This window comes from Hippocampus comes, unplaced genomic scaffold (genome assembly GCF_001891065.2).
Source record: "Hippocampus comes isolate QL1 unplaced genomic scaffold, H_comes_QL1_v1.1 scaffold9, whole genome shotgun sequence".
In the NCBI taxonomy this organism is placed as follows: domain Eukaryota; kingdom Metazoa; phylum Chordata; class Actinopteri; order Syngnathiformes; family Syngnathidae; genus Hippocampus; species Hippocampus comes.
In genome coordinates, this window is record NW_017805275.1 from 1,751,014 (window position 1) to 1,763,161 (window position 12,148).

The 12,148-nt window shown below is 40.2% G+C and overlaps 1 protein-coding gene across 2 annotated transcripts; it reads right to left on the bottom strand.

Annotated features, from left to right (window-relative positions):
- Positions 1-477: 477 nt before the first annotated feature.
- Positions 478-11,252, bottom strand: slc30a9 (solute carrier family 30 member 9). 2 transcript variants are annotated; one of them, XM_019870052.1, is made up of 18 exons: positions 11,133-11,252; positions 10,664-10,773; positions 10,362-10,541; positions 10,035-10,082; positions 9,035-9,134; positions 8,807-8,899; positions 8,641-8,723; positions 7,920-7,978; positions 6,554-6,621; positions 5,693-5,851; positions 5,462-5,597; positions 5,339-5,378; positions 4,357-4,428; positions 3,637-3,744; positions 3,233-3,398; positions 2,370-2,499; positions 2,157-2,270; positions 478-927 (listed from the first exon to the last, which is right to left on the bottom strand). In XM_019870052.1, exons 2-18 carry the CDS (start codon positions 10,749-10,751, stop codon positions 883-885), a joined length of 1,689 nt encoding a protein of 562 aa, XP_019725611.1. In that variant the 5' UTR covers positions 10,752-10,773; positions 11,133-11,252; the 3' UTR covers positions 478-882. The 2 variants fall into 2 exon arrangements, with proteins under 2 accessions (XP_019725611.1, XP_019725612.1); XM_019870053.1 differs by having other exon boundaries at positions 11,078-11,249.
- Between the last annotated feature and the right edge of the window lie 896 nt (positions 11,253-12,148).

Here is a 12,148-nt window from a genome sequence, read left to right on the forward strand (position 1 = left end):
ACAGCACCAACAGAAGACAAAATAATTTAATAAATTATTTTTTAAAAATTTGTTCTCCTGCATCAGTGCAGTATATGCTTCCCGACTCCCCACACGCACGCTCTCACAAGTCAAATATTTCATTATGCATCCTCCTCACTAACTCACGTGAAATGACAGTGGCCTTAAGTAAAACTTAACTATAAACTGGGCTTCAAATAAAAAATGGCAACACATCAGTGCAAATGGGGCAAACTGATTTTCATACATATCTTGCCAAGAGGAATGTCCACGTTTTCAGACCGAGGAAAGCATTAGGTTATTTCTTTTCCTGATGGACTCCATATATAAAAACTGGTGTGTGTGTGTGTGTGTGTGTGTGTGTGTGTGTGTGTGTGTATATATATACACACACACACACACACACACACACACACACACACACACACACACACACACACACACACACACACACTGTAGTTCTGTGCTTTGATATAGTTTTGCAGTTCAGGCTATGCAAAATTTACTACTTAAACCTGAACAAATTTTTACATGTATGATTTGTAATAAATCTGAATAAATCTTCATTAAGCGTGTCAAAAGGTAGGGGTTGGCTGAACACTGTGGTTTGATTGGTACTATGATGCCATGTAGTGAAGTCATCTGGGAGGAAACATCAATGAAAACAGTCATTCCTGTGTTGAAATGGGAGGAGAACTTCTGTCATAAAATGTGATAGTGTTTAACCTGTTTGGTACCATTAACTTGTCACAATAATGTTCAAGCGTCCCTGCACGGAGGCCTGTGAGGAGGCAGAACTTTTCATTGGGAATGGGAGGCAGACGGCAGAGGCAGACGTGCGTGTCCTTTTTCCTCTTCTTCATCTTGTAGGTTCTTAAGTTATTACAGGATCTCAAGGTCAACATGGCGCACCTCCGGGTTACGTTGCTGTGTAGGAAGCGCACATTATTACTCAACTCATTTTGAAAAGGTACACAGTGGTATCTTGACTTACAAGTTTAATTTGTCACGTGACCAAGCTTAATTTACTCACCTATCAAAACAAATTTCCCTAGCGAAAGACCATCAAGCCGTTCCAGCATCCCCCCAAAAAACATCAATATGATTTTACGTTCTCATGAAACCCTTAACACTGTTCAACAGTTATGGGCAGGAAGGAAAGGAAATGCATGGCAGCCAGAATGTTATTCTGTGGGAATTGCATCCTTTGGCATCTTTTCGTATGCTATAATACACAATGTCTGTTAGTATGTATTGATACAGGATATATGTTGATAAGGTTGATATTTGTGCTTAGTGTACACCACTGGATAGTGATCGGCTGATGTCCTTGGAAAAGTATGTGATCAGCATGTTGACCAATAGACCAGCCTGTGTGCAGTGGAGTGTCCCTTCCCTCTTTTCCTTCACACTGCAAATGTACACACCAAGCCAGCGACTGAATCATAATATACCGGGTATGTTTCTGCATTTTCTACACAGTCGGGTTGAAAAAAAAATGTCCTGTTTTTGTCAAATAAAAGGACTGAAATTTGGATAGAATGTTTTTTATTGTTTCTTAAAAACTGATTCACCACTGAACAGAAAAAATATTTGAGAGATTCATCAATTATTAAAATAATCATGAATGACAGCTCTACAATTAAAAATGTGCAGCTAATCCATGTTATCGAAATCGGTATCGGCCAATCTTTTTTTACATCATACATTTCAAATGCAACTCTGTTAAAGAGCCACGTATTGTGAAACAATCAAGTATTCTGCCTGTAATTCTTTGTTGTTCTAAGTGTTAAGGGAAGATTAGTTGTTGTATCCATTAAATATAACATATTTTTTTAAATCATCGGTTATCTGAAATTTTTTTCTGACAAATATCGGAATCAGATTTTTTAAAATCCATGTCTGATAGGTCCTAAGAAAAACCTAATAGACATGGTAAAGAAATTGACTGTTGTTATAAAGGGTAATGACTGTATGGATCGTACAATGTGTGTTGGATGTGCGCCTTTAGGAGATGTGGCTTAGAGAGCTACATCAGGAGGTGGATTGGGACAAGATAACTTACAACTCAAAGCAAAAATAGAAATTACATCAATCATTGTAAGCCAAGCTACCGCTATGTTTGGTGAATTTTCTTTTTTTAAGCTTTCACTTACCTTGAGTTCTTTCTCTAAGCGGTCCACCTCAGCGCCCAGGGTGTCAATGATGTTCTCACCGTGTTTCAGCATGAAGTTCTCCAGATCTTCCGGCGTTTTCACCTGTTGAATGTCCTGCAATCGTACCCACACCGATGATCATCGAACCTCAGCTTTTCAATCGTGCGAGTGCACCCAACGTGACAAATACAACGTGATAAGTGTTGGACTTACATTGAGGATTTGGTCAATGTCTTGCTTTTCCAGATACGAGCGCGTCACTACTCGGCCATCAAAGTCGACTTCTGCCTTAAAGCGCACTTTGCTCAGTCCCATGTCGGTGGCTTTCACATCATGGATGGCTCTGGACATGAAGTTTAAAAAGAAGAAAAAATTGGCAAGAGGCTCTGAGATGGATGGACTGCCACAATAAACGATGATATCATCTGCATAAAGATGAAAACTATCCATATCATGACCTAAATTATTAATATGAAGAGAGAATAGAAGTGGGACTAAAATGCAGCCCTGGGGGATGTCATTACAAACATCGGGCCATGTATGAACTTAACACATTAAGATCGGTAGTTCACAAACCAACCCATAATGTGCTCCCACAAACCAATGCAGGAGGGCTTCCAATTTATGAGAAAACGATCAACTGTTTGAAAAGCCTTCGGCAGATCATTTGCGAGCCTGTGCTTACTCATAGCGGGCTTGCTGCCGGAAACCTATTAAGGTAGGGCTGATTTTATTGTAGCTTGAATGCGGCTTCCTTTTCTTGAAATTGTTAGCTGCTCTTCTGTTGGATCATAAACCGTTTTAACCACACTTTTTTCAATTTTTTTTTTTTTTTTTTTAGTATTTTAGCTGATGGAGTTACTTTTTTTATCCACCATATCAGAAGGTGGTTGAATATACAACAGAGGCACAGGTGGGTGCACCTGATTTTAGAAATCAAATTTATTTTCAGACTGATGATCAATAAAACATTTTTTCCCAGACTTTATCTGCGGCCCGTTATTAAAAATCCCACAGCCCAGGGGGTGGAGAATGCTGCTCTTGATATTTTGATACAAAATGAAACAGCTGCTGACCTCACAGCGGGGTCGTTCTCCAAGAACTCTGTGAGTTTCTGCACGCGCTCCGCCTGTATGGAGCGTCCCAGTAGTGCCTCCGTGTTGGTGTAGATAAGGAAGGCCGAGACTGTGCCAAGCAGCGTTCCCACTCCCAGCGAGCCCAGACTGTCGTAGTATGGATTACCTGCGGAAAACCCAAGACACGACACAGGAATGAAGTCAGAGAGGGAATTAGAGATCAAAGCTCATACGTGTGAAAACAACTAACTGCGCATCAGCTCCTGAGGGTCATGAGGTTGATAAATGAGAATTAAATCAAAAGTGATTATTAGATCTGATATTATACATACACTCACATTCCAGGGTTCAACTTATTATAATTCGTATGAACTGTGTTAATGTGAGAATGACTTCCCATTTACCTGTGAGCGACGTGAGTCCCATGCAGCCCGCAGCCATAATGACACCAAGCACGGCAGCGGTATCCTCAAGTAGCACCACGTTGGTGCTCGGGTCTCGGCTCTGCATTACTGTGCACAAAATATGCCTTTAGTTTAATTCATTACTATCTTTTTTATTTTGTTGGTGGGGGGGGGGGTGGTGTCCCTTTACAATTCAAATTAGGCTGCGATAGCCAGATTTATTTCAGACATAGGGAGGTAAAATGTCTTCAGAGAAAGGATATATGTACTTTGCACTAAGTTGTTTGGCTCTATTTTGGTAATGTATATTAACGAATGAAATATGCCATTTTGGTTCAGCCTTGGGAGACTTCTGCACCAGACTGCCATTTTTCTAGTTACTGTTAGCAAATGTAGGACAAATCAGACAAATATCAGGCATACATACCGTCATTCATTTATACACCATGTCCCAATCAGTCATGTATTAGACAAATGTAACTAATTAATTACGTCAGTGAATAGGTAAGGTCACAATGTTATGTGCGGTCACAATTTGTTGTTCGCACAATTCAGTCTGCCTTGGTTCCTGTTGCTTGCTGGAATGTCAATTAGTCCTTATAACGTGTTTGGTCATTTTTAATAGTCTTCTGAACGTGTTCAAGGAAGGTCTCCCCCTAGAAATTGATCGTCTGAAGTTGAATACATTTACAGAAATACGGGACTTGAATTGCTACGTACCATATTCATAAAAGGAGAGTCCGTGGTTTTGGGCGCTTCTCTTTATCTCATTGATGGCTACCAGTAGGGTGGCTGTTGATGGCACAACAAACAAAATGAAACAAAACCAAACATGGAGCAGAGAATTTCAGTACAGTGAACCCCCGCATATTTGTGGTTTGATATTCACCTTTTTGCAGATGTTTTTTTTGCTGAAAAACGTCCCCTATTCGCAATCTATGCACTCAGGCCAAAACAATAAAAGTATTACTTTGGCACCATCCGATGGCCACCTCAAGTTGGGGTTAGGTTTAATTTATCCATGGCACTTTTTTTTTCATCTACCTGAGAGATGTCCCGTTTCATTAGTGGTCTTTGAATGCACCTTGAGAAAAGTTCGTTTTTGCAGCTACAAACAGATTGGTGTTAACACTTTGTCTATATTCCTTTAACATTTATCATTGTATGTCTGAGTTTTGCTTTGCTGAATATTTTTGTCTGTGTTATTGCAGATCACAGTAAATACATCAGCCCAAAGCAATAAAGTGGTACCTCTACTTATGAAATTACTGTAATCAGTTCCGGAAGAAATTTCTTCACGAGAAAATGTTGAAAGTAGAGACGTTTTACATGTAAATGCCCTAATACGTTCCAAGACCCCCAAAATTCAGACATAAATGTTTTCTAAAGCATAAAAATGCATCAAAATATGTCACAAATACATGTTACAAACTGGATTATTGCACAATAAATGAGAGTTGTGCATAATGTAAAAAACAAAAAATAAAGAATATAAAGATGGTCATTTAACTTTTAACTGTGTCCTCATCGTTTTTTGGTCTCTTTAGTTCATGTTCTCTCTCAGAAGTGGTTTTTGCCTAGCAATTTGTCAAGAACTGAGCAAGGGACGTCTGCGTTTGTGGGTTCTCACTTAGTGGCAGGTTTGGTTCCTATCCTACAAGAATAGCAGGGGTTCACTGTCATTTGAACATCTGTGACATACCTCCTTCAGACACCAGAGAACCTGCCAAAATGCAGTATGCCTGTCATATAAAGAAAGCACAGATCTTTATTTCCCTTTTTGTATTACTTGTATGAGAGGTAGGGAGTCTGACTGGACATTCACCCATAATAGAGACTCAATAGGCTCCGGGTGCAGCAGTCCCATGATGCCATGATACCAGGAGAGACCGGCACCCATCATGAAAATGCCCACGCCGCTAATGAGGGAGGCGATGTAGCGCATGTTGGAGAAGCCGTACCTGAAGGAGCAATCACACGCACACTCTTTGTAGTTTGATGCTCTGTGACCACCTCTACATCCTCTCATCATGACAGAGACATATAGAAGGCTTACGGATGCCCAGCGTCAGGGTTCCGCACCGACTGACTGATGCCCAGAGCCAGCAGAGCCTGATTGCAGGTGTCTGCTAAGGAATGGATGGCTTCGGAAAACATGCTCGCCGAACCTGTGTAGACCCATGCCAGCAGCTTGAAAAAGAAGTTCAGCCCATTTCTGCACACGAAACACAAGAAAAAAAAAGGTCAGTGGACAAAAAATGAAAAACAAACTGGCAAAAGTCATCTTTGACTTCAAATGTTGAATCAGAAAAATCTAATTTACAATTTTATTAGGTTTTTCCCCTCTGCTTTTAGAAAAAGCAAATTACATTATTTAGATCGTTTGTTTTATCGTCTATAATCCTCTGGCTCTTTGCACAAAAGGAAAAAATGTCCTCCTGAAAAATAAACCTAAGTTAATATATAAAATCACCCAGCCCTTTACTAACATATTGTTTGTAATTTTTGTTGGGGCAGAACGAGGGTTAGTGTTTCTACAGAGGAACCTCCAAGGTCAAACACACCAAAAGTCAAGCAAACTGAGTTCACATCAAGTGTGACATCGCATTAGTTTAGAGAGCATCTAAAGAACTAATAACAATCTGCAGAGTTGAGCCTTTTTTTCCCCATTGCACTCATTGAAAACTTCATGTGACTGCACGTGTCCTCTAACGCAATCATCTTAATTGAGTACACCACAAGACCTCATGAGACACAAGTTTCCCAATCTTTTTTTTTAAACTTTTCACTAGATTAACTACAAAGCGCTAAAAGCAAATACCACACATTAATTCATAGTCAGAAATATCACACATGCATTTACATCCAAAAATTTTGAATAAATAAATAAAGGAAAAAATAACGCTTCTTCACTTACATACAAATGGCGACCATGACCACTTTGCCAGGACCCTGTAAAAATGTTGTCCTTTTGCCTGATCGAGGCTTTAGGAGAACAGAAGTAAAATATTAAGTTGATAAGGTTAGAATTTGCTGTTCAACTAGATACACAAAACATACTGAAATTGAGTTTGTCCCTCTCTAGGTCACTACAATACAAAAATACTGATACCTCTTTGTGATTCAGTGTCTACATCACCCTCAATCAACAATGACATTCATTTGTAAAAGCAAAATTATTGAGAGAACTCTTAAAGGTCAACTGTGAAGTAATATTAGAATATCCCAAACGAAATATTTTTGTCACATGCAAAGTAATTAAACAAAATATATTAAATGAAGCATGAGAAAATAATTTCTATTCAGTAAATTAGACAAAGTACTCATTTTCCGGAAGTGAGATCCTGATGAGTGTCAAACCTGCACGTGACGTCACTTTGAGACAACAATAGCTGGGCTCACTATGGAAAGTGTACAAAGCCACTCGGAAATTGATTTGGAAAGCGACGCTTCAAACTTAGCTGAGGGTGTTGAAGAGGAGGTTGTTGGACTATACCGTATGTGTACGAGGCAGATGCTCAGGATGCGGAAAATGTGCCTGAACGGCCGGACATGGAGTGGAGACGGTGCGGTCCGGAACGGTAATCTATAGTGACTGCGGTTATTAACCTTATTGTTTGCAATTCGATGCTGTGCTGTAAATTGCGCATGATGAGATTACCTTGTCTGTCCATGTATTCCCGCTAGCACTGAGAGCGCAAATCATAGTGGGTTTGTGTCCTACATTGTCATCGCTAAGGTAGTTCTGTTGTGTTGTCGGCCACTCAGTACATTACATCGGCAATATTGTTAGTTGTAAACCATTACAGTGGATTTCATCCATGCACTCATTTAATTTGAATGTTTTCATACAGAATTACATCCATGTAACATGTATAAGACTGTATTCTTTTCTTTTGGCCACTCAACTGTTTGCCTGAATGTGTCCAGTGCACCGCCAGGCAGCGTCAAGGTATTTCGCTGATTAACTCGAGAACAATAGCAAAGAGCAGCTCACGGGACATTCAACAATACTTTACAAAGGCTGACAGGCGACTCCGCATTCTGTAAAAATGATGTCACTCGCCGGAGATTGCTGGACAAAAGCATTTTCGCTGTTTAGCGTGTTGCTATGGGTCTAACTACGAACCTGTGTGGGTTGCGTAAAAATTTGTTTCAGCCCTCAGTATTACTCAAAAGATGCTGGGCCAAATTTACTTCACAACTGACCTTTAAAATGGACCTTATTAGATTTTGAAAGTGTACAATTACTGTAAAAGTCCAGTGAAGGTAAACATTGGTACCCTTGTGTTTCCCCAGAAGTCTTTGTATTCCTTCAACAGCTGCTGACTACGAAAGATATCTGGAGGATAAGAAAAGAAGAGAGGAAACGATTTAGAGAAGACCATTTTCATTTCACATGAATTTGTATTGTCGAGAGCATCGCTCCAAAGTACTGGAAGTTCCATGGCCTCTTTTATGTCATAATTGGTGTTTTCTTTATTCTAATGAGAAGCTGTGTGTGGGAATTTTGAAATTAACAATTCTAAATGGTTATAAATAATACGTATTTACGATAAGAAATATAATGTAACAGTTTTGACCATCCACTACCAAAATAATAGGTGCAACTAAAAGTAGCCAGTTTTCCAATGATGTTCATTGTTATTCTTTTTGTGTCATGTGAGAACTTAAAAAGTATGTCATGTTTTTCGAAATGATTTATTCTCGGTAGTATCACACTGTTTTACTAAAATGTTCAGACTAGGAATACTTTACTGTTTCCATGAGGAGTCTTCGAAAGACTACAGTGCAGGAAAGCAAAGAGTCAAAATAGCAGTTTTACAGCCACGCACACCCACATTTAGCCTACAATGGGGGGGGATCCACATAATCACTACATTTGGTTGAAGTCTGATAAAACTAATATACATATTGTGCAAAGAGAGCAGTTAAGTCCAGCATGTGTTAAGTGTATATTATAAACACTGTAAACAGGAAATACACAACCAAGTATAATCCTACTTTCTTGGTACTCTCTCTCCACTTCCTTCCGTAGATTCCTCTCCCTGGCCAGAGCTTCTTGGCTGCCCCACACATCCAATGCTCTAAATAGGCCGAGAGATAAATAAATGAATCAGAGCAACATCATTAATGAATAACAACTTTATCCAAAAGGATAAACACTGACTTTGCCTCCACATCCGAGCGCAGGAACACGGTGAAGGCCTCGGTGTCATCGTGGGGGCTGCGCCTTCGGATCTTGCGAAGGTGCTCCAGGTCACTGCAAGCCCGCGAGACATGACGAAAATGCAGAAACGCTTGTGTGAGATAACGATGCTTCTTGTTAGTTGCTAATCGCAGCGGAACGGTCACTCGTTAACACAAAAGGAATGTGGATTGCTGAACATGAACTCACCTCGGTTTGAGACAGAACTCATTCATGGCTCGGACGGCCGTGATGAAATTATTCTGTGTGTACTTTGCGCCATATTCGCGCTTCTTCAGGACAGCCCGGACTGAATTCAGAACGAGAGACATTGTGCAGGTTTACATTTTCACGGGTTTGTTTGCTGGGAAGAATGAAACAAAAACTATTAAACCAGAATTTGTGGATGGATAAAGCACAAGAGTTCGGACATGTGCAGGAAGTGGCTATCCATTAACGTACAACGGGCGCAGATCCATATTCAGATTGTTCAGCATGAGCACAAGACTAATGCATGTTTGCAAGCACTACAGGTTAATGCAGGGTTTCACAAACAGCATGGCGAGAAATCAATAAATCTTTCGAGCACAACAACGTGGTGGTAAGGGGCTTTTGAATTATTTTATTATTTGTTTACCATTTATTTGCATATAGTCAGTTTGACTCAGGTATAAGAAGCAACAAGTATGAACGTTGCAGCCTGCAAACGCTGCCTGTTCTTTGTCAATGTTTTTTTTTCAATTTTATTGTTTAAACGCAAGACGGTTAAACACCGACAAATATCTCACCTTGAATGAAAAGCATCATAAAGAGGGATAATTTTTTAAGTGCGCCATCTTTCATGGCGTGCTAATTGAGATATATACACATTGACATAAATATACGGTGCAATATACGGTACATATATCATCATTGTCCATAAAAAAAAAAAAAAAAAAAACAGGACCATTTTTGTTGTTTGACCAAAAGGTAATAGAATCCAAAAACTGACTAAATGAACACATCATGATACTACGACTGATATAATATATACCGGCTCTCAGTTGATTACATTCTGTTACACACAGCATATGAATATGTTTTGAAAAATGCATCAAAGTATCTAATTAAAGGGTACTAAACTGTTTTGAACGTTATAAGAGTACTGTATAAGTGGAATGTTGAATGGCTTTAAATGGAAAAATCAGACAGATAGTAGATTTCACTTTACCTTTCACTTGAATGGTCTCTGCTTTGGTGAGCCCCTTAAGTGGAGAACCTATTAGAGTAATAAATACAAAAGTAGCACACGGTGTCCATTCTGTCTCATTACAAGTTAAAAACGTATTAAAAAAAAAGACTGAAAAAAAAAAGTATTTCAAAAGACAGATTTGTTAAGATATAAAAGCAACTGCTGTTAATCATATTTGTTTTACACATCAATTATCAAAGTTTTTAATCACATCGCATTTGTACTTTTCACATTTTGAAGACTTGGGCCTGTTATACTAGTATATTGCTCTTAACAGTGTAAAAAAATGAGAACCAGTGATGTCACCTGGTGTGTTTATGTTGGGTTTTGCAGCCACTTTTTCAGCTGGATCCGACGGCAATCTTGGAGGTCCATCTTTCCTGTTTCCAAAGGTAGAGTAGAAGTGGACCTTGACCACTGCCAGCGAAGCAGCTCGACAGTCCAGGGGTCTGGACCACGAGTTACACATGCCCACTGTTTGCCAACCTGCCAGACGTAAACATTAAGAAGCAAATCGATCAAAGTTCCAAGTAATCACGACAGGTTCTTCAGCCTGTGTATGTGGGTGTGCGTGTGTGCGCGCGCGTGTGCGTGGGGTGGCGGCTCACCAAGGCACGGCTGAGGGAACCTCGATCTGTGACTCCAGGACACCCTGCAGAAGACCTGCCACGGTCTGTGGGCCATGTTGGAGAGCATCCTGGCTGTCAACGCGGACCAACTGACAAACGTCACACCAAACCAAATCAAATATGCTAGTTAACAGCAGCTCCCGCATGCCATCTTAAACTCATTCAAACAGATTAACTCCCGAGTCCTCACCACTCCGGGCATGACACCGTCGAGAAACGGAGCCAAATCGACCACGCACAAATACCGCTGATATCGATTCTTGGATACTTCACTTGAATTATATATGGTCGTTTGTGATAAGGTCAAAAACTGTTTTTGCCGGTTGTGCTAACGCTGCTTCAGTCGGCTAACAAGCTAGCATCTTGAGACGTTTGTTAATTTAGTCAACTCACATCGCCAAAGTGGCCGAATTAGCACGTATAATCGGATGTTTGACAAAAGCCCTACCGCTCTACGGTGAGTTTTGTTCGGCATAGTCTGTGCCCATTTTCGCGAACCTATGGACAAACTGGAAGCGCTACAAACATAATGAACACGTGACCCGTGACGCTAGTCACGGAAGACTAATCCTCTCGTGAGAACGACGCTGAAATCGAGTAAGATAACGTCACTTACCGCGAGATTTGCTAACCAACGTCATATGACGATAATTAACGAACGTTTTTTAATCTTTTTCCCCGAAGCCATATTTTTGGATAATGTGTGATCAATTTAAACAATAAATTATTAAAATATATAAAGTGAGAAATTACAATAAAATCCACTCAAACGTTTCTGCACAGCAATTCGCTTCGTAACCGTGATATTGCATTATTTCTACCTCTCCGAATGTGTCAAAGGATCATGTGAGGACATTGAGGCGCTAACGTTTTAGTAAAGGGGAGGTTTAGTTTATACATTTGTGAGGTTTTCAAGAAAAACGGGCTGCAAAATATCAAATATTTCGACTTGTCCAGCTCAAGCATTAACAGTACAGTACTTTATGTAAGATATTTAGTGCAGTGCAGAGGTCGTGGGTTTGAATCCTTCCAGTGTGGAGTTTGCATGCCCCCCGTGCCTGAGTGGGTTTTCTCTGGGTACTCAGATTTCCTCCCACATCCCAAAAAACATGAAGAGTAGGATGAGAGAACACTAATTTCTCCCTATGCGTGACTGTGAATGGTTGTTTGTCTATGTGTGCCCTGCGATTGGCTGGCAGCCAGTTCAGGGTGCGCCTACTGCCCAAAGACAGTTGGGATAGGCTCCAGCACACCGACGAACCTCGTGAGGATTTTATTTGTATACAGTACATCATATGTTCATATTTAGCTGTTTGGCGCAACCTTGTTTAGAGTCATAGGCATCTTATACACACACGCACGCACGCACGCACACGCACACGCACACGCACACACACACACACACACACAGATTAGTTTGCAGAATAGAAAGTAACAGGTTTGCAAATCAAATCAATACTAATG